Raw genomic sequence first — 27,400 nt, 5'->3', positions numbered from 1 at the left:
TTAATTCTTCATGAGAAGGAAGGGTAATACCAGGCTCAAATATGGCATTTTGGTGGAAACTAGGATTATCGTTATAACTACAAGGACTCTTAATGCATTCATATTTCACCAGGAGAATCATCTACCTTGTTCATCTCTCATGTAATAAATGACGAACAAAAGCTCAACACAGACCCAAATGTATAGGAACAAATTTTATTCCAATTTAAAATGGATATTTTTTTTCTTGAAAGGAGAAGGCTATGAAAGTCATTTTCATGTATGAATGAGGTTCAGGCAACAGTGGTTGAAATGAAACATACAAAAAGAGAAATATGTCTAAAATACTGTAAATGAACAATAATTAAGCCCCTTGTCAGCAGGGTTTTGCGTTAATACGGTTTCTCCTTTACCTAACCCTCTCCACCGAAAAACAAACACATGCAATTAAAATGTCATTTCTTTTTAAAAACAGCAGTTTGTCATCTTTAATCTTAAATACAGAATAAAATTGTCCTTTTCCTGTTGCGCATTTACCATAATCACATACTTAATGTTTATTTGTTTTTAAAAACCGGACCATAAAATACACGAGTCCTTTTTAAATGATTTCCACAACATTGGCACTTGTAAAGAGTCTGGCTCTACAAATCAAAGGGATTGGCACACTCAATATAGTACATCATTTACATTTGGTATGCTTAAAAAAAAAAAAGAACTGAAAAAAAAAAAAAAAAAAAAAAGAGCAACCAACTGAACAATACATTACAAAGTAATACAATACTTTGATTTTATACACCACTACACAAGTTTATTTTTACCGGTTTTATCAAAAACAAATGTATTATATTAAAGTGTCCTACATACAAGTGTTCAGGTAATGCATCGACGTCAGAAGAAAAAAAAAAAAGTAAAGATAGCTTCATATTGTACGCATCCATCACGTCAGTGTGGACCTCAAGCGAAAGCGTCATTTCTATTCATTAGTGTCTGCATCTCTCAGAGTACCAGGAACAAGTTTGGAGGAACAGATACATCACATGAGTGGAGTTAGTTTCATTACTGCAGAGTAGGTTCAGTGCATTGACCCAGGGAGGAAAAACGTATCAAACTTCATCGCAAATTGTTGAGGAGAACGAAAACAAAAAACAAAAAAAAACTTAAACACCAGTTGAATAGCATAATCAAAGCTATTTTTACCATCAGCACAACATACGATGTTTTGGTACTTTTGTACTTGATGGGTACGAAATGAATGGCTGTAGTGTTTTAGTTGGATAAAGAAAGAAAGGTGTTTCTCAGATTAGGCCTAGCCCTTTAAAATGAAAGCTGTATGTACAAGCTTCAAACGTTCACATGTTCAAAAATGCCGTCAGAATTTGCAGGTCCACTATTTGTACAACAACGCAACCGTTTGAAATTGGCATATGACGACTGACAGTACCATCCCACCCAAGTAAACATACGGTTTAAAATGAATGAAACCCCGCCCAGAAGCATGACGGTATGCAAATTCTGGATGTTTGAGAAACGAACAAAATCGAAACAAGGAAAGGAAACAAAACAAAAACAATGAAACAAAGCAAAACAACAAAGCAATGAAACAAAACAACAAAACAAAACAAAACAAAACAAATGAAACAAAGCAATGAAACAAAACAACGAAACAAAAACAACGAAACAAAGTAAAACAACAAAGCAACGAAACAACAAAACACTTAACTGGCCTGGCACGGGAGGATCGTTTAGTTAAACAAAAATGTTTTGTTTTTTTTCGCAATTTGGCAAACAAGTCTTACAATGCACCAAAAGGTCCAAATGTATGTAAAGAAGGCTTGCTGGATTAAACGCAACAAAACAGCAAATATACAGCTGCAGTTGGGGGGAAAATGCGTATAAATAACACCTTCAAAAGCCTTGTGCACTGACCGACACTTCCAAACTCTAGAATTCGTCACAAATAGAGAAACCTCTTAAAATACATTCAATTACAGGTTTAAAACAAACAAAAAAAACTGCGGCAATAATTGTGATTAACGTGAGATTTCGCTATTTTCGCAAATTCCAACGAATCAGGTTCTCTTCTCGCTATTTTGTTTCAATAATACAAACAAAAGCCAATAAGACTGTACGAGTGCTAATGTGCGATAAATTCAAGGTGTGCGATAAATGAGTAAACGGGACTCAAAAGCGATACCGTCATGGCCCCCAAAACCAAACATGGCAAATAGAAATGTGCGACACCACCGCCACCGAGTAAAACAGTTAATACTTCATCCATCAACTTACAGAATCAAAACAACCCATCCAAAAGTCGCTTAACTTACGGCAAGAAATAGCGTACTTTTTCCGAGGATCACAAGGGCCACACAAAAGGTGCTCCCTGGATGCACTGCAAGTCGAACCTACGGAAAATGGCAACTCCTGTGGCGTCACCCGCGCTGTCCCTGATTCAGATACCCACTTCGGCGTACCTATTGCTCTATAGTCTCCATAGAGTCGGTTCATTCTCCGCCCACAATTAGCCCTTGTAATGAAAAGTATGAAAACTCACCTGAATTACATCATAAAGATCCCAAAAAAGCCAGCTAGCTATGGAATCCAAAAAGCTAATCAAGTGAGAACTAAGATATGATACTACGAAACCAAGAGAAAAAAACAATGCAAGCAGAGACCAGTTAAGAATTCAACCACTGATAAAATTCTCAATTTCCTATTTGCATAAAGCGACGTTGATGAAATGGAAATTCAACTTCCCATTTTCAAGCATTTCAAATATTCGGGAAAAAAAAAAGAACAGAACGGTGACAATCAATTTATCAATACCAAAAAAGAAAAGATCACTTGCCAATGGATTTTTTACAGCAGTAGAGACTCAACCCCCGCTTTCGTTGTAGTGCGCTCATGCGGAAAAGTGAGTCCGATTACACATCTGGTCCATAAATTACATAAATAAAAAAAAACTAACCGATTTCACCCTATATAGCACTTTTGTGTTGTGCTGCGTTGAGTGTTTACGAACATTTCAATCACTGGATATTCATATTTTTATAATGTAATACGGAGTAAAGTGTATATGAATCAGCTGGGAAAGGCGTTTATTTGATTCCTTCAAAGATTCAAAACTGATTTGTGGCGAAGCATGTAAACAAATCACAATCTTTCGGTTAATATCTTTGAATACTAGCTGGATCCATTTAATTATACTGATTAAACACCAATACTGCCAACTACTGGACTGGAGGAAACAGTTTGGCGCCTAATGATAAATTTCGAGGATACAGATGAAACCTGGGAATTTGTTGCAAAATTTCAGAGACAGTTGAACACAATTCGATCGAAATCACACATTTCAAATCTGCGGTGGCTCTCGTTACTCATTTTATCTTCCTCACATCTCGGAAAAAAAAGTCACATGGTCTTCTCCAAGTACTCAAGTAGTGATGGGAAATCTCTATACATCACTCCTAAAATAGTATTAAATCAAATCATCCAATCACCTTCACCTCTAGTGTTATAGCATGTGATTGCACAACTAACACCTGGTTAAATTCAGTGATGCGAGGTGTAAAGTCTTTCAAGAATGTCGCCCACTCTCCGTTTGCGGACACGTGCGCCTCCACCGAGTGTTTCCGTTAAGTTCGTACCTCAGTTTCATTCAGGTAGAGCCCACCTACAGCCCATCTACAGAGCAAACGAATGCTCTTTATCATTAGGCACCGGTTTAGCGGCCCAGCCCTCGGGTTTGAGGAAGAGTGGATGATAAAGCTATCAACTGGAGGGGGTCGACACTCAGGAAGAGAGGAAAAAACAGGCAAAGAAAAGGACTACATGAAGATCCAGTGCCAAATGGGAGTGAAGGTGTGTCCGCACGGTTCCCGTGCGTGTGTGTTTCTGCGTGTGAGGTGTGTAGTGCTTTCGGCCGTATGTGGGCTGCAGGTGTCTCGCTCTCTTTCGGTCTCTCTCTCACACTAGGTTGTACTCTTTTAGGTTGTGCTGCAGGATGGTGTCCTTGACCGCCGCGAAGACGAAGCGGATGTTTTCGGTGTCTGTGGCGCAGGTGAAGTGCGAGTAGATGATCTTGTCGCTGTCCGGGTTCAGGTCCACAAACATCTTCAGGATGAATTCGCGGCCCGCCTGGGCGTCCCTCTGTGGACCTGCGGAGTCGGTGGATGAGACAAGTAAACAAATCACTGATTATGGAGACAAAACAGGCTATGGAAGTAAAACAAGATGTTTTTTGGAAGTGGCTGCAGTTTACAAGTCCACCACATGGTGTCAGTGTAGGCTTCATCTGAATTTTAAGAGGATGTTACCATCAAATTCAGGGAAGTAGTCCACTAGGTGAGAGTACATAATCTTCTCCTCCAGAAGGTCTTTCTTGTTCAGGAACAGAATGACTGAAGAGTTCTGGAACCAGGGGTAGGTGATGATTGTGCGAAACAGAGCTTTGCTTTCCTCCATGCGATTCTGCAGATTTCAGAAACAAAAACACCACAATGAAAGGGCGGCCCAGCTTCGACTGCGCTGAGGACTAATGCATTACTGTCAAGCATCATTAAACATGGTTAAATGCACTTCTAACTGTTCCATGAACACCAATTAAATTAATTGATGCATTTCCGAATATACTATATTGTAATGTTATACTACTCTATAATGTACCATTTAAAAAAATAAAAAAAAGACTTTACTTCAAATATTTAACATTGCTCTCAAGATAATCCAGAGTTAAATGTGGGGTCAAATTTAAGAAATTTTTAAGTTGACGGAAAAGGGCCTTCCCATTATGCAGTTGAGCAATTTATTAGAATGCATTTGAAAGAAAAGAAAAAAATTATGAAAAATTAACAACTAAAAATAATAAAATACCATTTTAGATTATATTAATGTACATTTAATATGTTTATACATTATAAAATATGTAATAATAATAATAATAATAATAATAAATACATAAAAAATCGTAATGTAAACAACAAAAATATAAAAATATCATTTTAATTTACAAATGTATATTATATTAATTTGTTTTAATATTTGTATACATTATAAAACAAAATAACCTATAATAAATAAATTAAAAACCTAAAAATACAATGACAAAATTAATAAAAATAATAAAACACTTCATTATACATTATAAAATATATAATCTAAAAAAATAACATGATATGAATAAATACATTAAAAACCTATAAATATAACAATAATTAAAAAAAATATGTATATTATACTCATACATTATAAAATATATATAAAGTAAATAAAAATAACTAATAATAATAATAATAATAATAATAAAACATTAAAAAATATAACAATAATAAAAAATGTAATATGTATATTATACTCATTTACACACACAGACACACACACATACATATGAAGAGTTCAGATGCAAAAAGTGCCATCTGAAATTTTCTTCTAGAATGATCATTTTTATCAAGCTTGTATACTTAAGTTAAGTAATTTCACTTAAATGACAATAGGTGATTTACATTGCCATTTAAGTGAAATTATTGAACTTAAATATACAAGCTTGATAAAAATGATCAATCTAGAAGAAAATTTCAGATGGCACTTTTTGCATCTGAACTCTTCATATATATACATATATATATATACACATACATATACATACAAAATAACACCTAAATCTAAATAATCACCTCATTGTCAGATTCAACAAGGACCTGGTCGTATTCGCTCAAGGCAACCAGGAACATGATAGATGTGACATTCTCAAAGCAGTGGATCCACTTCCTGCGCTCTGATCTCTGCCCTCCGACATCCACCATCCTGAGACAGACGCAACAAAGTATGAGTAGACATAAACAATGGTTTGATGAGGATGACAATGAAAAAGCAGAGAAAAACAAAGGCTACACATAGTCCTTTTCCACTTGCATAAGATGACCAATCTGGACATTGAATTAAAATTACTAGTCCTTAAAACTAGTAAAAAAAAGGGCCATTTCTGAAAGAGATTTGCTCTTTCTATACTTCTCGAAAAGTAACAATATTGCCCGTTTATTAAATCAAATTACATCTAGTGGCCCTGCAACGGCAGCAAAATAAATGGGCACTTCAGGATGGGAACCACTTGTCATACAAAATTAGATGCACCTCAAAAATCACATGTCTGTTATCATTATATTAACATTTTGGCAGGAAAATCATGAGGTTAATCGCATTACATCTGGAATTCATTCTCACAAACATGCACAAATTAAGTCGTGACATTGCACGGTTTCCAGGTATCAACTGTTTGGATAAAACGTGAACCGAACAAGACCAGCTCATAACATGACCGCAGAGGTAAAACCTTCCCAATTTAGTACAAAGAATTACAGAAGTATCAAAACGGGAAAACAAGCGCGTAATTATGATTTCATCATGTGACTGGAGAGTTTTGGGCGGGAGAATGAATCTATGGTCAAGCATGGAGCCGGCCGTCTTCAGTTCAGTTCTGAAAGAACAGTGACATTGTTTCACAAAGGAAGCAAAACTTACACACAAACACTTACAGATACGCCACAAACAAAAAGAGAAGTGTAGAGTTTCAGATGCACGCTGGGATTAGTAACATCCATGCAAAGACAATGAGAAAAATGGACATGACGGATGGGGTGGATGAGCGAGGAAATAGCGTGCTCAGACTCTGGCACTGTATCAGTAAAGCCCCCGGACAGATGGAAAAACAGATACGCAATTCTAAGGTGCTCCAGGAATAAGAAAAATGCTTTAATGACACGCTAAAAGCTTATTCAAGGGCGATTATTGAAGATAAACTAAAAGTATATTCCTAGGCCTTGGTATATCATGGACAAAAAGTAATATGACGACGGAGTGATTGTAGATTTTTCTTATAAACCTCACTGACCAATCAGATGTGAGCTTTTGGCTATATGGACATTTCTACAGGCTCTTTTGTATTTCTATATTTTAGGTTAAAATCTGAGGTAAAACTCAAATCAAGAAATAAAAGGCGTTTTAAAAAAAGGGCAATTCAGAAATGTTGATTTTTTTTTTTTACGGTGATTTAAAGGTTTTATTAAAAAAAAAGAAAAAAGTTACCTCTGAAAATTTTTTAACATTTTATTTCAAGTAATGAAACTTTTATTATCATTAAATGCCTTATTATGAGTTCATGCTAATCTGCTAATATATTATTCAAATCAAATGTTGTACGTGATGTTATTTAATGGACCTGAGCTAACACTAACTAATAATGAACACTTGTATTTTTATTAACTAATATTAACAAAGATTTATAAATAATGTAACAAAAGTACTGCTCATTGTTAATGTTAGTTAAACTGATGTTAACTAATAGATTACATGATTACATATTCCCACAATGGCAGTAAATTATTCATAATTTACTGATTCTCCCTTTAGGGAAAGTCCTGGCATAATGTAATGCTTAAAGCATTTCATGTTGATAAAGAATGGAACATTTTTTTATTCATCAATATGGTGCACAATCCCATTCAAGTGATGAACAAAGCGACTGACTACATTTAGATTACTTTTGACCTAATTTATCTGAACACACAACCTAAAATGAGTAACCATTACATTACTAAAAATTTTCGTCATGTAATTTGTAATCAGTAACGGACTACAATTAGCAAGTAATCTGCCCAGCACTGATTATATCTTGCATTAAAGCAGACGAATGATCAAACTGCTTTTCTGTGTCACTCTTAACGTGAACAGACCTTAACACTTCGCCTAAAATTACAGCACATTACAAGAATATGGGCCATTCCCAGCTCAGCAGTCGGATAAACGCTCGCTGCTCCTAAATTAATGGAAATGTACGGAGACAACTCACAGGAGATTCCAGCTAAAACAAGGGAACAATCAGAGCAATTCTCATCTGTGCTATCCCCCCCCGGCCGCCCATCACACCTGCACTCAGGCTCAGTAAGGGAAAACATTAAGAGAAGGGTTTTATTTTATGTAGGCAACACAGTCTCGCTAGCTCAGTCTCTAGCGGCCAGGCGTAAAGCTTTGATAAATGGACTCCTTCAGGAGCTACAACCTAAAATAAAGCCTCTTCAGCCAGCCTCCATTCCTGCAGGAGGTACAGCTGACCTACTTACGAGGATAAGCTCTCTTACTCTGGAGGACGAGGAAGACAACTCAACCTTGTTACAGAATGGTTTAACGGCTGGGGTTGGGTTAAATGCGTAACCATGTAGGTTACTTAACCAAAACACTTCACCTGTATTTCGTAACATCGCCTACAGGTTATTTGCATTTTGTAGCATGCATCACCTAAAACCACAAGAGGCCTTTGAAGGTACTAGATCTACCTCAACATTTACCTGGAAAGTGCCCCAGCCACCTTCCTGAGCTGTTTGGAAGTGCACACATAAATAAATACACAATAAACATTCACAAATACGTTATTTGTACTTGTCAAGCAAGATCAAGAGGGAACCTTGTTGTAAGTGAAGTTATTTCTGGCGCCAGCGTGCGTAGGAGGGGTTCGACACGCTGGCTTCCAATCGATTTGTGGGCTTTTGTGATCACCTCTCTTCAGAGGAACTCTCTCTCTCTCATCTCGGCTCTAAACGGGGGGGTTGTGGAGGGCCTCTCACTGCCGCATCACCTGCGGTTCGGAAACGTTCCCCCTTCACAGGCCTGAGCTCAAACTCCTGCCTGGGCGCTAATGTGCATTTGTGTGCTCCTTCATTTGCAATGCGTAAAAGGTACATTTGATTATTGTCAAAGAACTCTGCCGCCTGGCCACCATGAACTTCAAAACAAGATCATTGCCACTATTAAAGCAGCGATACCATGCTAGGATTTATACGGTTTCTGCAGCATGAACTCAATCTGGTATGTGGTTGATAAAATTACAAATTTTGGCCAAATTTGTCATTATGCAATTAATAATTAAGAGCAAAGTCTTTATTAGAAGTAGACTAAATTTGCGTCGATGTGCTTTCTGAGCTCACAGACAAAAAAAGACGTTCAAGAACGTCAAACAAAAGGCAAAATTGAAACAAAACAAAATAAACAAATGCTTTAGAAAATTATTTTCACTGCATCAAAAAGAGACTTTATATTACCCGTTTATTTGAATTTGATTGCTAAACATTGTTAATTAGATTTAAATACTAAAATGCTAAATTCAAAACAAAAAAGCTTTGGTATCGAAATGTAAAATAGATCATTTAAAATAGGACCTGTTTACACCTGGTATTAAGATGCGTTTTGGGCGATTGGATCACAAGTAGATGCATTTCAAGTATTTTAATTAGTCTCTTTTGTCCACTTTCGACCACTTCGGTCCTGATTTGGGGAGGGTCTGTTGGCGGGTAAATGTGTGTGTTTTTTCAAATCTTTCAATCTAATGGACGAAATAAGAATTTAAATATGAACCCGCCCGGAGACAACGGAGAAACATACGTGGAGCAGTAGCTTTAGTTTCTGCTCTGACAGACACAAGACAACGGCAAACGCTGTGAGTGTGTTAGAAATCAGAAATGGTGAGAGAACATTGTGCTTGGTACATTTTTCATCTTCAAACCAAACTTGGGACTTCAGCAATAATTAATGTTTAATTAATGTAATCCCATAATGTTGCAATAGGTCAGTAGGCGGAGAGAAGATGGTATTTTGTGGCTTTTCGGACTCTTTGGACAACATAAGTTTACACACTGCGAAAGCAATCCGGTCAAATGTGTTTTCGACTACCTCTGGAAGTGGTCGAAAATGGACGTCCACTTGTGATCCGATCGACCAAAACGTTAATACCAGGTGTAAACACGGTCTAAAAGACTTCATATCACCTTCTGTTTCTTGAATTTGATTGTTACATACAGCTAAATATATTCAAATAAATATATTTTATATTCAAAACAAAACAAAAACAAAAGCTTTGGTACCAAAATGAAAAATAAAGTAAAAAAAAAAGAAGAAAAAAAGTACATTATCCTTTTTAAACTCAATAGCTAAATAATGCAAAATATTTAAATAGTGAAAGTTACTGGTTTAAAAAGAGAAAAGAAAAAGGATGACCCCAAATCATTCTACAATCCCCTCAATTTCATGACGATAAAGACAAACAAACGGATGAATGTTAATGAAGTTAATGATGCAAAGAGGTTAATGACTAAGAAGGACATTAACAGCCAATAACGTCACAGAAAAGTGGATGAACTTATCGAACCTCGTTCGTTCAGCTGGCCGCAATGGACCAGATCAACGCACTGATTTGCAAAATGTTACAAACATGGAGACATTGAAACGGGGAGGAGTCCTCGCCGGCATTATAATCTACCTGAAAATGATGCTTTGCAAGTCGAAGGGATATTCAATAATCCCTGTGGTAGGGATGCGAACCCTAAGCACGTCTTGCTGGGTCGGCAGATACGACGGCTCTGCGATACGGTCCAAATCGCTTAGATAGCTAGAGACAAGGAGAGACGGAGAGAGAGAAGGAGGAAGAAAACAAAATAAAGCATGGCAGCAGATCCCTTTAAGAGCCTGAGAGCTTTGGAAAAGCAGTGAGAGAATGCCGCTCGGGGATCCTGGGATGCGACGGCACAACCTTCTGCTTACTCCGGTGAAGATCTCTACCGAGTTCCCCGAAACAAAACTCTTTAAGAGCAGCAAAGAAACAACAACAGCAATAGCTGAGCCCCGGGTGGGTGTGAGAATGCGATCAGGGAAGGCAAAAGTGCAGTTGCAGCAGCAGCAGGTTAAAGGTCAGGAGACAGCGGCGGCAGTGAGGGTGTGCCGTGGATTGGCGATACCTGAAGATTATATTCTCTAGGTCAAAGGGATACTCTATGATGCCAGTAGTGGGCACTCGGACCCTCAGCACATCCTGCTGGGTGGGCACGTATCCCGAAGTTGATATACGCTCTAAATCATTAAGGTAACTGTGGGGATGAACCAGTAAGAAACACAGGCATGTACATGTGCATATACAGAACTACAGAAGCAGACCCACATGGAATTCACAAGCTTTTCATATTTTCCAGAAAGCTCACCCTCGTCATTCCAAACCTGTTTGATTTTGTTTCGTAAAACAGAAGGTTCAAGGATTTTTTATGCTGCTCTTTTTTTCCATTCTAACTTACCGCGACTCATTCGGTTACGAGCCACGTAAGAGTCGATAGCAAGTCAAACCTGACACAACGGGGTTTAATATGAGATTCAAGGGGATTTTCAGTAGTGGTCAACTGATATATCAGCATTTTTTTAAATATCGTCCTTGGCCGATAACTTTTGGAATGTGTTGGAAGCATAGATATTCATATAAAGCAGTGGTTCTCAAACCTGTCCTGGAGGACCCCCAACACTGCACGTTTTCTTTCTCTCACTAATCAAACACACCTGATTCAACTCATCAGCTCATTAACCCATGTGATAATGAGCTGATGAGTTGAATCAGGTGTGTTTGATTAGGGAGAGAAAGAAAATGTGCAGTGTTGGGGGTCCTCCAGGACAGGTTTGAGAACCACGGCTAGATGTCTTAAGGCGGTGTCACTTCCGGCATCACCGGCGGCCATCTTACCACAGGGAAGCAGTGAATTAAGGTGAGTGATCAGCACGCACACAAATCCTCTTATCTCGCTGAAATCTTGACGGATTTACAAACGGTTTGGTTTCTTACAAACATTATTAAAGTGGCTATAATTCTTTCATATGGAAGTCCATTGTTATAATTATTCATATGTATGCAGTATCATAACTACATCTCTGACGTTTATAACAAACCAAACCGTTTGAAAATCGGTAGAAAATTGAGCAAGTTATGGTTATTTAAAAGTACATGCACCATGTTACGAGTGAGCGAGCACCCTGTGGTAAGATGGCCGCCGTGTGTGGACGTCGACCTCCATTGGCCAGCAGCGCGCACGAGACATCTAGCCTTTATTATATGATATCTATGGTTGGAAGTGGGACTTATTTTGACGGTCTTTAGTTATGGTCTCTTAACAGTTTTGTTTAATACGTTACTAGATATAACTTTTAAACAAAGTAAACTGTATGAAAAAGTATTATAGCGTTTGCTTTTATATTATTAGTAACAAAGGCAAACACTTAATACTTTCTCATTTACCGTCAGCATTCAGCAAATACGCATTTATATAATTTAAACAAATCTTTGAATATCTAATAAACATTTAATTTCACAAACCTTGCAGACTTAGTCAAATCCAGCTGATATTCTGAAGTGCGCATTTGTAGCCCGCGTTACTCGGTGCGTGACGGTCGGTCCGCGTGAACAATGTTCAGCTTCACTGGAGACGCACAATTTCAAATTATGCTGTGCTATATTCAGTTGCCCACTATGTCAAATTAATGTCATTTTCACTGTGCTGTATGTCAAATTACTGTTACTCTGTCTTTATTTGAAAAAAATATGATTCCCAGTGTGCACAAACTTAGACTACGGAGTGCCTTATTGGTTACAGTGTTGACACTGTAATAAAATGTCTTTATTTGTGAAAAATACTGAAATATGACAGTAAATGAGTAGGCATCTTAACTAAGTGTTTAATTCAGAGACTTATTTTTTAATTCATTTTCAAATGATTTATTTCTAACTTATTAAATATTAAATCCAATAAATCAAATATATATGTATATGTATATATGTCTATCTATCTATCTATCTATCTATCTATCTATCTATATATATATATATATATATCTATATATCTATATCTATATATATATATATATATATATATATATATATATATATCTATATATATCTATCTATATATATCTATATCTATATCTATCTATATATATATTTATGCTTTATCTCGGCCACCCTGTTCTTTTAAAAAAAAAAAAAAACCTAATCGGTCGATCACTAATTTTCAGATCTGTAGTTTGTTTACTTTGTGTAATTAGTGTATTAATTTTTTTTAATACAAGTCACAATTGAGTAAACCGTCCTCTCATTGGTCAGAAGTGTGTCATTTATGTCTGACAACATTGCCACAAAATATATGATTTTGAGCTGGAATCATTCATAAAGATATTGGTTCTTTGGTCCGTCGGGTCAGACTTTCTGACTAGATGCGAACCACTCCAGAGTTAGTCTTCATTTGGCCAGAAAACACCTCGTTCAGGTGATCTTGGACAAACTGGTTTGATGCGTATTCGAGTGCAAATGCCGTGTGCGTATATGCATAAAAATGCTTTTTTTTAAAACCAAACAAGCCAGGCGTGAAAACACCCTGAAGCCACAGTCACACCAGACATTACGCACATGATATTTCTACAAACGCAATAGTCGAAATATGACGTCAAACTCTACAATTCCATGTATAATATATCCATCCATAATGTAAAATTCAAAATATCCGTCTTCAATTGGGCACACATTTTCACGTGATACAAATTCTACATACTTGAACTTTGGACCGCAGCAAATTCACACAGTTTTCCGTCCCCTGTATTCGCATACATATAGATAGAAGCTAATATATTGAAAAAGCGCAGTGTGACCGAACCTTATGAGCAAAGATATCATATAAATTTAGAAGACATTGCTCACAATCACATGGGCTTCTTTTATGGCATATTCTTGGATCCTGACAGCCTTTTCTCATTAGGAGCTTTTTAATGTATTAAAAAAAAAGAGCAGCGTAAACATTCTTCAAAATGTCTTCTTTTGTGTTCTACGGGGGTAGAAATATTAATTTCACAAGTTTTTGGGAAGAGCGTAGATTCCATGTGGGTGTAACAAACTAATTATGCCATTTGTGATCAAAATAAATTATATTACTGAATTGTAAAGGGCCGTTCACACCAAAGATGATAATTATAAAGAAACAGTTTTAAAGAATTCTATGTGAGTAGAGAAGTCCACACCACAACTATAACGATAACGACACAGAGAAACAATATTTTTGGAATCACTTTTAGAATGATTTAAGCTGATGAACACTAAAACCTTGACAGCCAATCAGAATCCACCTGACTTTGAAGAGCTCAACCATTTAAAGTGGCAGGCAACATAACTGCAGTGCGCGCTTATAATAAACAGAGCATAAGTGCTTGTTGATGTGGATGCTATTACAGTTATACCCATTGTTGTTGATGTGAACGGGCCTTAATACTGCATTTATACATGAAAAGAAATATGCTTCTAACTGACCTCAAGGATTCAAAGACAGAGCATTCAACAACTCATTTAAAAGCAATGAAGTTAAAAGGATCTAATGGCTAATGACAGAACACACACTTACTATTTAGTGGAGTCGGAGAGCTGGTACTCTCGCCTGCGGTCATAGGCTTCCTGGATGCCTGGATCCGCCCAGAGCATCTTTATTGCATTGATATAGGGCTGTTCAAAGGAGCAAACCTTCTCCACATCAACATCTCGCACCACCAGAGCGTTGGACTGTGGATAAAGACACAGTACACAGTGAACAACCCAGTTTATGACTTAATGGCTGTGTAATACTAATGACTTCCAGAGGGGTTTAGAACCAACTAGGTCACAAGTTGTCGAGTTAAAGTTTAAGGATCTTCTTTAGGAAATATTAACTGATTCTGTAAAAGCAAAACATGAGAATAATTAACCCGTAATCCTTCACAGAAGAAAGACAGCTGACCATGGTGTGACAGCAATAAAATTTACAAGTGAGGCTCGCAGTGCTTTTTATAGCCACGTTTATGGCCTATCTGGGGTTGATTTGCATCTCGACGTGCACTCTGGGCATCAAATAGATGATTACGGCGCAGTGACGGCCAGGGATTGTCACCTTGTTCTCTTCGTATTTGAATGGGATCTTGAGGTGCTCGGTGGCACGGATCATGGCCTGCATGGAGGTGAAGATGTTCTGGTAGACGAGTTTGGTGAAGCCGCGCTTGTCCTCGTCGGTGTAGCCTGTCCCGTGAATGATACGCATCTGTTTGATGAACGTACTCTTGCCGCTCTCTCCCGTGCCTGAAGAGAAAGAGAGAGAGAAAAAAAACACACATTTTGGAATAGGGCTAGATAATATTTTGGCTTCAGTATGATAACAGCCTCTTATCACAGTAAATCAATACTTTAAGGCAACAAATAATAATAATAATAATAATAATAAAAGTATAAAAGACAGCACCCCAAACAAACTACAATAATATATTTACTACATTCATTTATTATTATTATTGACAGAACAAAGATCACTAAAGCCATTTAGTCAAATATTGATTTGTTAATTGTTTATTGAAATTTCTACACGCATTAAATTAATAAGTAACATTACACATACACATTTAATAACAGCCTCGCAAAAGTATTAAAAAAATTGTGTGTCACAAATAAACTACAATACATTTATTAATATTACATGTTTACATTACTTAAATAAAATAAATATAAATAATTATAAACATAAACATTTAATAATTTAAAAAGACACCTTGAAATTGTTTGATTCACATTTAAGATTACTAGACACTAACCGGTATCAGAAAACAATTATCCAAAATGTTTAATAATATTTAATAAATGTTTGTGTGTGTCCTTATTGGTCTTTACACTTTCTACACAACATACTGCGAAACTGCAAAATCATTATTATACAGGCGTAATAAGTAACTTGAGTTATGCAGAACTTTAAGTTGATACATGTCAATCCTATATTGGAATTGGAATATATAAAAAAGTATGCCCCCCTCCCCCCACAAAATCAACTTTGAGGAGATACAAACTTTTATTAATTCAAGTTCAGGATCTAACCTTGCGGTAAACAATATTAACATTATGTAAACACATACAGCACTTTAAAACAGAAATCCTATAAAAAGAACCATCTCCCCGTAAATTTCTTTGGTCCTGATGACTCAAGCCAATAAAAATGTTTTAGCCATCCCCAAAGTTCAACAATATGACTTCCCTGGAAACTTGGGAGGTCTTGGACCGGCAGGGGGAAAAACAAGTCAAGTAACTGTTCCAGTTTTCGAAATTTATCACATTCTTGACAATACAATGTCAACAGTTTGGAAAGTCACGCTTCGATTGGTATGATAACCAGTTCCACAAGTTTTATCTTGGCATACATACGATTGACATCCTTGACAACTGCCATTTATTTAAATAAACAAGAAAGGCTAAATAAAAAAAAATAACACACGAGTGTAGGCCTATCAATATTGAATTGCTAGAACCCACTTTTCAGGTAAGGAAACAAACGAGAAGTTGCCTGTGATGTCATTTTTGCAACTTTAAACATGCATTTCAGAGGAATCAGGCATTTTTTGTTGTTGTGAATTTGTAATTAAATGCACCATAGTCCTGGGTTTCTATTCAAACAAAAGGTGTTCTGTCTGGGCTTCAAATTTCATGAGTCACAAACACAAGCTTTTTAAAATTACATTAGTCTCAACCAGGCTTTAGAAATCTTTTCTAGAAGCCAAGGCCGAACGGTTGGTTCACACGCTCGAGATGCGCTGAAGCCGTAACGGGTTCGATTTCCCATCAATTTCCTGTCCCATCTCTCCCTTAGCCGAGTCATGGGTAGTTTTAACTCCAACAGCTGGACTGTCATGCTCCGGCCTCCCTGCTGACTGTCTCCTCCGTCTTCATCTCCGTCTGCCGGTGGTTTGCTGACAGGGGAAACCCAATAAAAAAGCCTGGTTGCATAACCGCTGCACTCCTGGCTCCCTCAGCTTGCCAAATAGCTGCACCTCCCTGAAGCTTTCCAACAGTTGCTCCATAGAAATAGCACCACAACTGTTTGAACATTACTGGAGCACCTTGATATCAGGTTTTCCTCCATATTAGGTCATTTTGAGGGTAACAAACACACTATAGTTTGGTTGAATGACAATACTAAGACCATAAAAAGAAACCGGAGACCTGGTAGTGAAACTGATGCATGCGCAAAACAAATAGTGAGTTTAATTTTACAAAGTAAAGAAATAATAGATGGGTGTTTGTCATCAATTTATTTCCGTAATTTGATGCATTTAATCGAAACGTTATGGGCAACATGGTGAGGGGGGAATCCTACATCGTATCCTTTGGGAATTGATTGGATGGTGAAAATACACACCCAAATATATACCCAAATGGAGGCTAACTGATTAGGAATTTTAAAACAATGGCTAAAAAGCTGTCTATTGGTTAAATAGGCTATTATCCAAACATTTAACCAAGTGCAAACTACAGAGAAAATAAAATATATAGGCTATTAATAACACCACCACCACCAACTAAATCTAATTTAAATATTTTACTACCAATCAGAATTTGAGGCAGTAAACATTTTTTTTTAGAAAGAAATAACACTTCAATAAGGACAAATACTATATATTTCGATAAATTAAGAATCCTGAAAAAAATGTATCATGGTTTCCATTAAAAAAAAGTTCCAGGCAAAAAGTATGATATTGGATAAAATATTATGAAAATAAATAAATATTAGAATAGTGTAAACGGATGAATTGTGCATAAGACCAAGAATATGTAACGTAAATGGTGCCAATTTTGATCTCATGAAAGCAAGAACTACACAGGCACTCTTAAATATGACAGGTCAAAACTCAAGGTGACGAGGCCCATGGTCTCTTTATTGGGGAAGGACACAGCCTTCAACACCAGTGAGACTGGATCCATCCTATATTCAAGTCTGTGAGCTCACAGTGCAGCAAAGCAGGTTACCATGGCAACATTTTTAAAGCATTTACCACACAGCAATGATTCAAAGAGGAGCCATACATTAGCAAACCCTACTCTTCTTCCACCATCAAATGTGTCAGTCCACCAACGGAAACAAAATGGCAAGCAGGAATTAGCAAATTTGTAAAACAATTTCTACATTTCAGCCATGCCGGGTTGCTACTTGCTACAAGATAATATATAAAGCCAATAAAATGGCGTTGCAATAATAGCAATGCATGTTTTGTATTGCGAAACACTACTGGACAAGGAAATGAGGTGATGGTCCTATACTCAACTCCCTGACAAAACAAATGAACAGCTACAATTACAATCAGTTATTGATTAGAAGTGAAACAAGATTAAAAATAACCAAAAAATAAACTCATGTAAAAATAAACAATGACTATTTCAAAGACTGTTGTATGTGCCATACATCCTCCTTTTAATACAAATAAAAAATGAATTTCACTTTACATTAAAGTGTAACTTTGTTGATTTTTAACCCGTTTTGTATTGTTACAATGTCAGTAATACACTCACCTAAAGGATTATTAGGAACACCATACTAATACTGTGTTTGACCCCCTTTCGCCTTCAGAACTGCCTTAATTCTACATGGCATTGATTCAACAAGGTGCTGAAAGCATTCTTTAGAAATGTTGGCCCATATTGATAGGATAGCATCTTGCAATTGATGGAGATTTGTGGGATGCACATCCAGGGCACGAAGCTCCCGTTCCACCACATCCCAAAGACGCTCTATTGGGTTGAGATCTGGTGACTGTGGGGGCCATTTTAGTACAGTGAACTCATTGTCATGTTCAAGAAACCAATTTGAAATGATTCGAACTTTGTGACATGGTGCATTATCCTGCTGGAAGTAGCCATCAGAGGATGGGTACATGGTGGTCATAAAGGGATGGACATGGTCAGAAACAATGCTCAGGTAGGCCGTGGCATTTAAACAATGCCCAATTGGCACTAAGGGGCCTAAAGTGTGCCAAGAAAACATCCCCCACACCATTACACCACCACCACCAGCCTGCACAGTGGTAACAAGGCATGATGGATCCATGTTCTCATTCTGTTTACGCCATCTCTCTACCATCTGAATGTCTCAACAGAAATCGAGACTCATCAGACCAGGCAACATTTTTCCAGTCTTCAACTGTCCAATTTTGGTGAGCTCGTGCAAATTGTAGCCTCTTTTTCCTATTTGTAGTGGAGATGAGTGGTACCCGGTGGGGTCTTCTGCTGTTGTAGCTCATCCGCCTCAAGGTTGTGCGTGTTGTGGCTTCACAAATGCTTTGCTGCATACCTCGGTTGTAACGAGTGGTTATTTCAGTCAAAGTTGCTCTTCTATCAGCTTGAATCAGTCGGCCCATTCTCCTCTGACCTCTAGCATCAACAAGGCATTTTCACCCACAGGACTGCCGCATACTGGATGTTTTTCCCCTTTTCACACCATTCTTTGTAAACCCTAGAAATGGTTGTGCGTGAAAATCCCAGTAACTGAGCAGATTGTGAAATACTCAGACCGGCCCGTCTGGCACCAACAACCATGCCACGCTCAAAATTGCTTAAATCACCTTTCTTTCCCATTCTGACATTCAGTTTGGAGTTCAGGAGATTGTCTTGACCAGGACCACACCCCTAAATGCATTGAAGCAACTGCCATGTGATTGGTTGATTAGATAATTGCATTAATGAGAAATTGAACAGGTGTTCCTAATAATCCTTTAGGTGAGTGTATATCTAATGTAATGTATATGTACAATGTTTACATTATACTGTGTTAACTGGACAGAGAAATATTGGCTGTGATTGGCTACAGTTAGGAGTTAGATCGTACCATAGTACTGAGACAGCTCTCATTAACAGTCACAAATGATTTCGAAAGTCACGTTTCTAGTATCTGTAAAACCGCATTCTTCCATCTTAAAAATATATCTAAATTACGTCATATGCTCTCAATGACAAATGCGGAACAATTATCTAGATTATTGTAATGCTCTTTTGGGTGGTTGCCCTGCACGCATAATAATACAGCTGGTCCAAAACGCAGCAGCTCGAGTTCTTACCAGAACCAGGAAGTATGACCATATTAGCCCGGTTCTGTCAACACTGCATTGGCTCCTTATTAAACATCGTATAAATTTGAAAATATTGCTGATTACTTGCAAAGCACTAAATGGTTTAGCTCCGCAGTAATTGAGTGAGCTCTTAACGCATTATAGTCCTTCACATCTATTGCGATCTCAAAATTCCAGCCATTTGACAATGGCGGTAGATCCTTTTCCTATTTAGCACCAAAACTTTAGAACAGTCTTCCTAACATTGTCCGGGAAGCAGACACACTCTGTCAGTTTAAATCTAAAAACACATTTCTTTGACCTAGCATTCAAATAACACAATATAAACTTATATAATTCACAATGTTAGGCTGCATAGATTAGGTCAGCCGGAACCAGGAAAACTTCCCATAAATCCTGATGCATTCAATACATCATAAGAAGAATGGCATCTACGCTAATATTATTCTCTCTGTTTATCCCGAGCTTTACCACAATCCACCGGATCCGATAAAAAATTATGTATTATAAATTAAGGCCAGACAAGTCATTTGTTGAGGTCAAACAGAAACTTTGACGCACTTCACAGTGCACTTCGATAAACACAAAAGCGACTGAAAGCAGCTGCCCATCAGTGGGTACCGAATACCAGGTACTCGGTACTACAGAAATGTTGGTATAGTCACGTTTTCAAAATTTCAATACCAATTTGGTACCGAAGCACAGGTACTTTTGACAACCCTAGGAGCAAGTTAGTAAATTTTGACGTACACCCACGAGTAGTGCACAATAAGACCAGGAACATGTATTAGAGTACATTTTGAATTTAATGTTGAACTTTTATTTTTGTACTGTCAAATATATTGGTATTATATTGGCAAAACTCATTAGATAACAGCCATGATGTATGGCAGCAATTTAATAGAGGCACATTTTGTAGGAAATTAGACAATTATATTTTTCAAATTTTTCATTTCAACCTATATTCTATAACTTACACAGCCATCTGATTACACTCCAAAATTTATATCAGTTCAATCAAAAGTTCCAGCTCTACATAACCGGTTTCCCCTGCTAGTGTAAAATGGCGGATAGTAAAATCAGCTCACATCAGCTAATACACCCATGTCGAGATACAAGTGTGTGTGGGTGCTTGCTAAACACACATACTGGAGAACTGGAAGCGAGGGTAAGACAAAGCTTCCCTATCAACAGATGTAACATTTGAATCTTGCAGTGAAACCAGATTCTGCAATGTTTTTTATAGCATATTTACCACTAAAAGTCACTACAGTCAAACAAAAGCACATGGAGATGCCTTCAGACATGAACTTACAATAAATAAATAAATAATACAAATTAAATACAATAAAAAAATAAAATAAAATAAAATAAAAAACTCTACTCTGCCAGTCCCTCCTATTTTAATTAAATTAAAATGAAAAAATACAAACAATTATAAAAAAAGTAAAAAATAAAATAAAATAAAAAAATAATGTGAGTTTTATAAAAGAAACTAGCTAATACTAATTTGCCGGTCCCTCCTATTTCACAGAATTAAAGAAAAATAATAATAATTTAAAAAAAGATAAAATAATATAATAATAAAATTAAATAGTAAAAAGTATTTAATAAATATATATATATATATATATATATATATATATATATATATATATATATATATATATATATAAAATGTCAAATAAAATAAAAATTAACAACAAAAGGCACTGTGGTGATTTTAAAAGAAAACCAGCTAATTCTACTTTGCCGGTCCCTCCTTTTTCACAGGATTGAACCCGATACCGGAGCGTTGTTGAACAAACACAAACACTTTCTACAGTCTCTGCAACTCCAGCTCACTGGTTTGAACATGGAAATCATGAGGTGTGTATTAGCGGGCTATTTGCATGGTTTTAAACTTGCATGCAAATACTGAATTCTTATCGTTATGTGGTTGCAAATGCGAACCCGGCGTTTAATAAACACCACCACCACAGTGGTCAGATTGCTTCGCTTGAGTGAGAAGCAGAGTTTGAAACAAATCAGTTTTTTTCCGAGAGCAATTCATCGCGAGTGGGTGGAGTAATACTTAAAATTCGGATTCTGAGCGGTTCGTATAGAAGCACAAAAGGGCGACATGGACTTTATTTAGCAATAAAGTGAAACGAAAACAGGCCATATGTTGGTTGCATGAGAACAATGTCAGCTTTGTGCTAGGTGTGTCCAAAAACAAACATTCTGTACAATCTTTATGAGTCATCGAGCTCCTCCACAACACTCAGGTGTTATAGACTCTATACTCCAGCGCGCTTTCGACTCGGCTAGGTAAATATTGGCTAGAGCCGACCGTGTGGCGTAACAAGAAACCTGGAAGTCCGGGTTGTCATTCAGACGTGCCCGCGCCAGAAACAAGTTGCTTAGTAGCACGTTTTCGTGAATAAGGTATTCAAGTGAGTGACGGATGAGATCTTTTCCTTGCTTTCTTTCTCTCTGGATCTCTGCCTCCAGATCATGTGACACAGCAACAGCGTGCATTCATGTGTGCAGCAGAAGTGTGGGCTGAAAATGAAGAGTGGTTGCCCTCGGCTCAAGTCCCTCCAGCAGAGAACGCCAACACACACACAGGCTTCTCTCTACCTCAATCAGCCTGTATCTTCAGCTCCGGCAGCAGAGAACAAAACGCAGCTCATACGCGCTGGGCCGTTACAACAAACCGGTCAAAACCGTACAAATCGATGAATGAAAATAGCTGACGACGAATGTTAAAGGTGATTAATTGGCTCTGTGCTTAAATTTTGGATGCACAATATCATTGGTATCATATGTCAGTTACTTATCAGGCAATGTTACAGATTTTTATTCTATTTATCGGTATATATTGGATATAAAATAAAAAATTAAATAAAAACTTTAATTACTTTTTCAATCATCTAGCAGTCATTTAAAATTAATCTTTAGCAAATCTGAAAATGAATATCCACTTAATTTTACATAAAAAAAAAAAAACATCAGCCAAAATTTCAATTTTTTCATCCATATATATACCTTATTTTATACAGATCATTTTCGCAAACCATGAATAGTTTACCTTTATTTTATTTTTAAAAAGTGCTAAAATGTTAAAATAGTTCAGTTGGATATGAATGATATGTCATGAATATCATGAATGATATGTCGAAACCATATCAGTTAACACACAATATTACGAAATCTTTTTGATTTATTTATCAGTAGATATTGGATATTTGCACATTTCAGATATTTTACGTTTTGATTAACTCTGCCATAATATCCATTTTTCATACTGTATATTATAATGCTGTGATGCCAGAATTCACTAGTAACATTTAAAATAACGAATTAGAATAACGGCCATAATTTATCTGCAAACATTTCAATATCAGTTCATCCAATGTCAACAAACACACACTAGGAATAGTTTCTGTTCAACGGCTGTTAATTGGATGAAGGCAGATATGAATGCGAACTTGCAGTCGATTGGAGAAAAGGAGAGTTTGAGTGGACAAAATGATTGGAGAAGTCCTGCATACATCACCAAAGAGAAGTCTGTCATTTCAAGACAAAATCGAGTTATGACATTTTAATCAAAAATTTATAGATAAATTGGATATGAGATCAATACCACGCATTTATAAAATAGGGTGAATTTTCATTTCATGCCATTTCATGAAAAAACTAAATATTTTACACATTCCAAGAAATGAGCATGGAGAGAACATCGACGGGACATTTAAAACAAATTACAAAAGTAATCTTACGAATTGGTTTCTAGTACAATAAAAAGCGTTGTAATCAGAAAAAAAAACTGGCTCAAACAGAAGGCATTTATCTTCAGTAATCCAACTAGTGTTTGAACAAACATCAGATCTCACATGAATGTTGAGCATCACATGCGGCAAACTCTTCCGACACATTACTCTGGAAAGAAACGACAATATTAGGAAAGGTTGTCACGCTAACAAGCTGATCAAATATTCAGAGCGAGGTCAAAGGCTTCAAATAAACCATATCGTGCCTATTTAAGCACACTTTAAGAATCCGGTTTAACCAGACATCCAAAACAGGCGTTTTTCTTGGAAAGTGGGGGGGGGAGGAAATCTAAGTGCTGGAAGACTTCTGAGGAACACACCACAATGAGAACATTTTTTATAAACCTCAAAACCCCTGGTTTCTGGGGTTAGAGCTGTTTAACTGAAAGCAACTTGCACAGACATATCTTAAAATATGTCAGTCAGTGCCATTGTTTTGCCTCAAGACGCAAACCAGTAATGTTTTTTTTCAAAAGCACGTTTAGAAAAGCTACTTAAATGTCCTAACTGAACCCTGGCTTAATCTAAGCCCTGTCTGTGAAACCGGGCCTGAGCACACAAGTAAAACTGAAATCTGTTGATCTGTGAGAACATGGTTTTCCAAACCCCCCTAAAACACAGAGATGACAACTTCCTGTCAGCTTTCAGAGAGAGCGGTCGAGAGTCTGCCGAGACAGAAGCAGGAGGTTAACAGCGTTCGTTGGTCACGCAAGGCCCTCTTCCTCCACCGAGGCGTATCTTATTGCCGTCTTTCCTCTGAGAGTCTCGGCACAAAGGCTGGTTGTGTTGCACGCAGCAGGGCCAAAGCTTTCTAAGGACATGCATTCTATGAAGCACTTTTACGGGTCAGCCCACACCACACAACAAGCGCCCGTGACCGTGTCTGTTCATCTACGCAATTTGAGGATCCCTTTCTGACCAGATCAGCCATTTTTAACAGCAACCTGCCGCACGGCTGCCAGTTTTTGCCATTTTGGGGAACCGGATCGGCTTGTAAAACCACAATCTGGTCAGAATAGGTTTCATTCCCCATGTTAGCGCTGCGTGTTCTCGCCGTGGCTCATCCGTATCGGGTTAAAGATACTCAATCAGAAAAGATCAAATCTGGACTCTCTTTGACTTTAGCAGCGATTAACTGGGATGCAAACACCGTCCTAAATAGATTTTGCAACCCGAGTTTCAAATCAAGCCTCTGATCTAATTATTTTCATAGTTACTGCATCTCTCCGTTCTGAGAATAATGTAAGGACGCGCGTTATTGAAGCGCTCCGCAGTACTGAAATATTCAGATACAATCTCTTAGGCTTAAATTGCTGACAATTTAGCTTTGCTTACAGCCACAAATGACCTAATGGCTCTGACACCAAAACGAAAGCAAAGAGCAGACTAATGGTCAGATCACGAGATGAATGTAAACTGACACTCATGCAACTCTAAAACACTAATGTTCAGTGCTAATAAATGAACATCTAGACTTTTAGTGAAAGTTTAACAGGTGAAAAAACACTGCAATTGTTGGGGTACTTTCATACATTCAACTTCTACTATAATTTGGGAACAATTGAAATAGGATTTGAGCTATCAAATAGGAACTTTTCTGAATCTTTGAGGATTCATGTTTGATCCTTGGGAATGTAACCAAGAAAAAATACAAACACATTCCCTGTGTATTTGGAATAGCCCTTATATAACTAAATACATTCACTATATTGAATACATTTTTAAATATTTTTACCCATGCAGGCAAGCAAAAACTGAAAAAATAATAATTCAATAGAATATTCCATTAAGTTCCTTCATATTTCCAGTTTTCCATGACTGGGAAGATATTGCAGAATATCACAAAAAACACAATGCCTATAACACATGAACTATATAAGTAAAAATCATATGAATGAGAAAAGTGTTATATATATATATATATATATATATATATATATATATATATATATATATATATATGTGTGTGTGTGTGTGTATATACTATTTTTTTTCCATTGTAGCCAAGCAAAAATGTAAAAACACTATTCATTTTAAACATTTTTCAATATTTTTCACCATGTAATCAAGCAAAAATGGAAGAAAAGAAAAATCACTATAAAATATGCCATGAAAGTCCCTGATAGTTCTATGACCGTGGGAACGCTAAATCCTATTAGAACTAGGTCTAATTAAGATAAACATTCCATCAGCGTTCTCTGTAGGATTTTTGACAAGGACATTTCGTGGAACAATCCTCCTAAAAGCCCAATGCGACACGTGCATTAATTACATAAAGTGAAATCATATGTAACGTTACACGAAGCAGTGAAAGCAACACGTTCGCCTTTGATTTGGACTTAAACCGCATGTCAGCATCACTATGCATTAGATCCACAAAGCAATATGCGTTTCTGTGTTCGCCATCAGCAGCTGTCAGAGATGCACTTACCCAGTAAGAGGAGTTTGAGCTCTCGCCTGGCATCTCGCTTGTCTCTCCGGAGCTGCTTGTCGATCTCGGCGTTGATTCTTTTGGACTCCTTCGCCTCTTCACTCATGCAACAGGCCATCATGGACTCCAGAGTCATCACCACAGCGTTTGGAGATCCCAACCCTGATCTGACACACTTCTACGGTCCGCTTCCCTTTGCAACCGCGTCGAAAGAGGAACAGGATGGATTTGGGGGAATGTTGTTTAAAAATGCAGCATGCGATCCAGGATGCCTTATGATGGTACACGTAAATCGATGAAGTAAAATAGAGCACCACAACCTCAGCCTGCTCATACAAACGGGTCTATCAAACAAGGCCAAAGACTGGATGAGATTGGAGGCCAGATGTGAATCCAAAGATCTCCCCACAATCAGACCGACCCAAGCCCTGTTTTTAATAATCTGCGATGACTACCAACTAGAGTCCCGGAGGGACAAACTAGCCTGCCACGACATCCGTGCTGTCCTTTGCTGTCTCGCTAAGCTAACCGCCCCACTGCCCAGAATCACCGCAACACTGTCCATCAGCTACCCGGATCTCTGGCTAACACACGGCGACAGGTGGCAGAAGACAGCCATATGCGCTTTTAAAGACGCTGTGTGCACATACAACACTGACTACAGTGCAAACATTTGATTCTGAGCATACAAAACCCGATAAGTTAATTAGCTAAGCGCACTAACTAGCTTAATTGGGTGGGCTAACCTGCTAGCTAGCCGGAATCTTTATTTACACTACGCGCGCTGATTTCACCGCTCATTTCTTTGCATCCGATTGGGGTTAATGAATATTTAAAGACGAGAAATGGACGAAAAAATGACACAGGTGTGGGCTCCTAAAAAAAAATCGACGGAGTGAAAAAATTTCCAGATGATCGCACCGTCCAGTCCGGTGTGAGTCGCACACAAACCTGGAGCTGCGACAGCTGGAAAATGGAGCGTGAGTGACAGGGCGCGGAGCCAATCAGAGGTAGAGACGCGCGAGGGGGCGGGGCCCGGAATGAGGCAAGGTTGGTGGAGGAACGACTGTGGAGCTCGCGGGGCGTGTTTCGCCACAAACCCTGCTATTCGACTGAATGGACAACGCCCATTCCTAGTCAAACATATCTGGTTAAGTCCTAATCCTCTGTAACACCTCTAATAGTTTCATAAAATATATAACGCATATATACAAATGCGTATTACTCAAACCACTCACAGACTATACACATGGTGCTTCTGTTCCGTTTATAGTTGAAGTGACTTGACTTGAGTGGTGTCATTGTCAAACTGTAATAAGAGAGAATCAACTTCCAGATTTGCAGATGATTCCTAGCTCTTTATCGACACCATGTGGAAACTGCTTGGAAGAAAAGGGTAGGAAATTGTATAATTGGGGCACTGTAAAAATTG

The 27,400-nt window shown here is 37.5% G+C and overlaps 1 protein-coding gene across 2 annotated transcripts; it reads right to left on the bottom strand.

The window, feature by feature from the left end:
• Nucleotides 1-179: 179 nt before the first annotated feature.
• On the bottom strand, nucleotides 180-26,915 carry gna11a (guanine nucleotide binding protein (G protein), alpha 11a (Gq class)). Of its 2 annotated transcripts, none has more exons than XM_084117965.1 (7): nucleotides 25,969-26,915; nucleotides 14,739-14,923; nucleotides 14,220-14,374; nucleotides 10,758-10,886; nucleotides 5,652-5,781; nucleotides 4,296-4,449; nucleotides 180-4,136 (listed from the first exon to the last, which is right to left on the bottom strand). In XM_084117965.1, exons 1-7 carry the CDS (start codon nucleotides 26,102-26,104, stop codon nucleotides 3,946-3,948), a joined length of 1,080 nt encoding a protein of 359 aa, XP_083974091.1. In that variant the 5' UTR covers nucleotides 26,105-26,915; the 3' UTR covers nucleotides 180-3,945. The 2 variants fall into 2 exon arrangements, with proteins under 2 accessions (XP_083974091.1, XP_083974090.1); XM_084117964.1 differs by lacking the exon at nucleotides 10,758-10,886 and adding an exon at nucleotides 10,283-10,411.
• Between the last annotated feature and the right edge of the window lie 485 nt (nucleotides 26,916-27,400).

This window comes from Abramis brama, assembly GCF_963993115.1.
Source record: "Abramis brama genome assembly, chromosome: 6".
In the NCBI taxonomy this organism is placed as follows: Eukaryota; Metazoa; Chordata; class Actinopteri; order Cypriniformes; family Leuciscidae; genus Abramis; species Abramis brama.
Note: the sequence above shows the minus strand (reverse complement) of the source record. Positions and strands in the feature narration are given on the sequence as shown.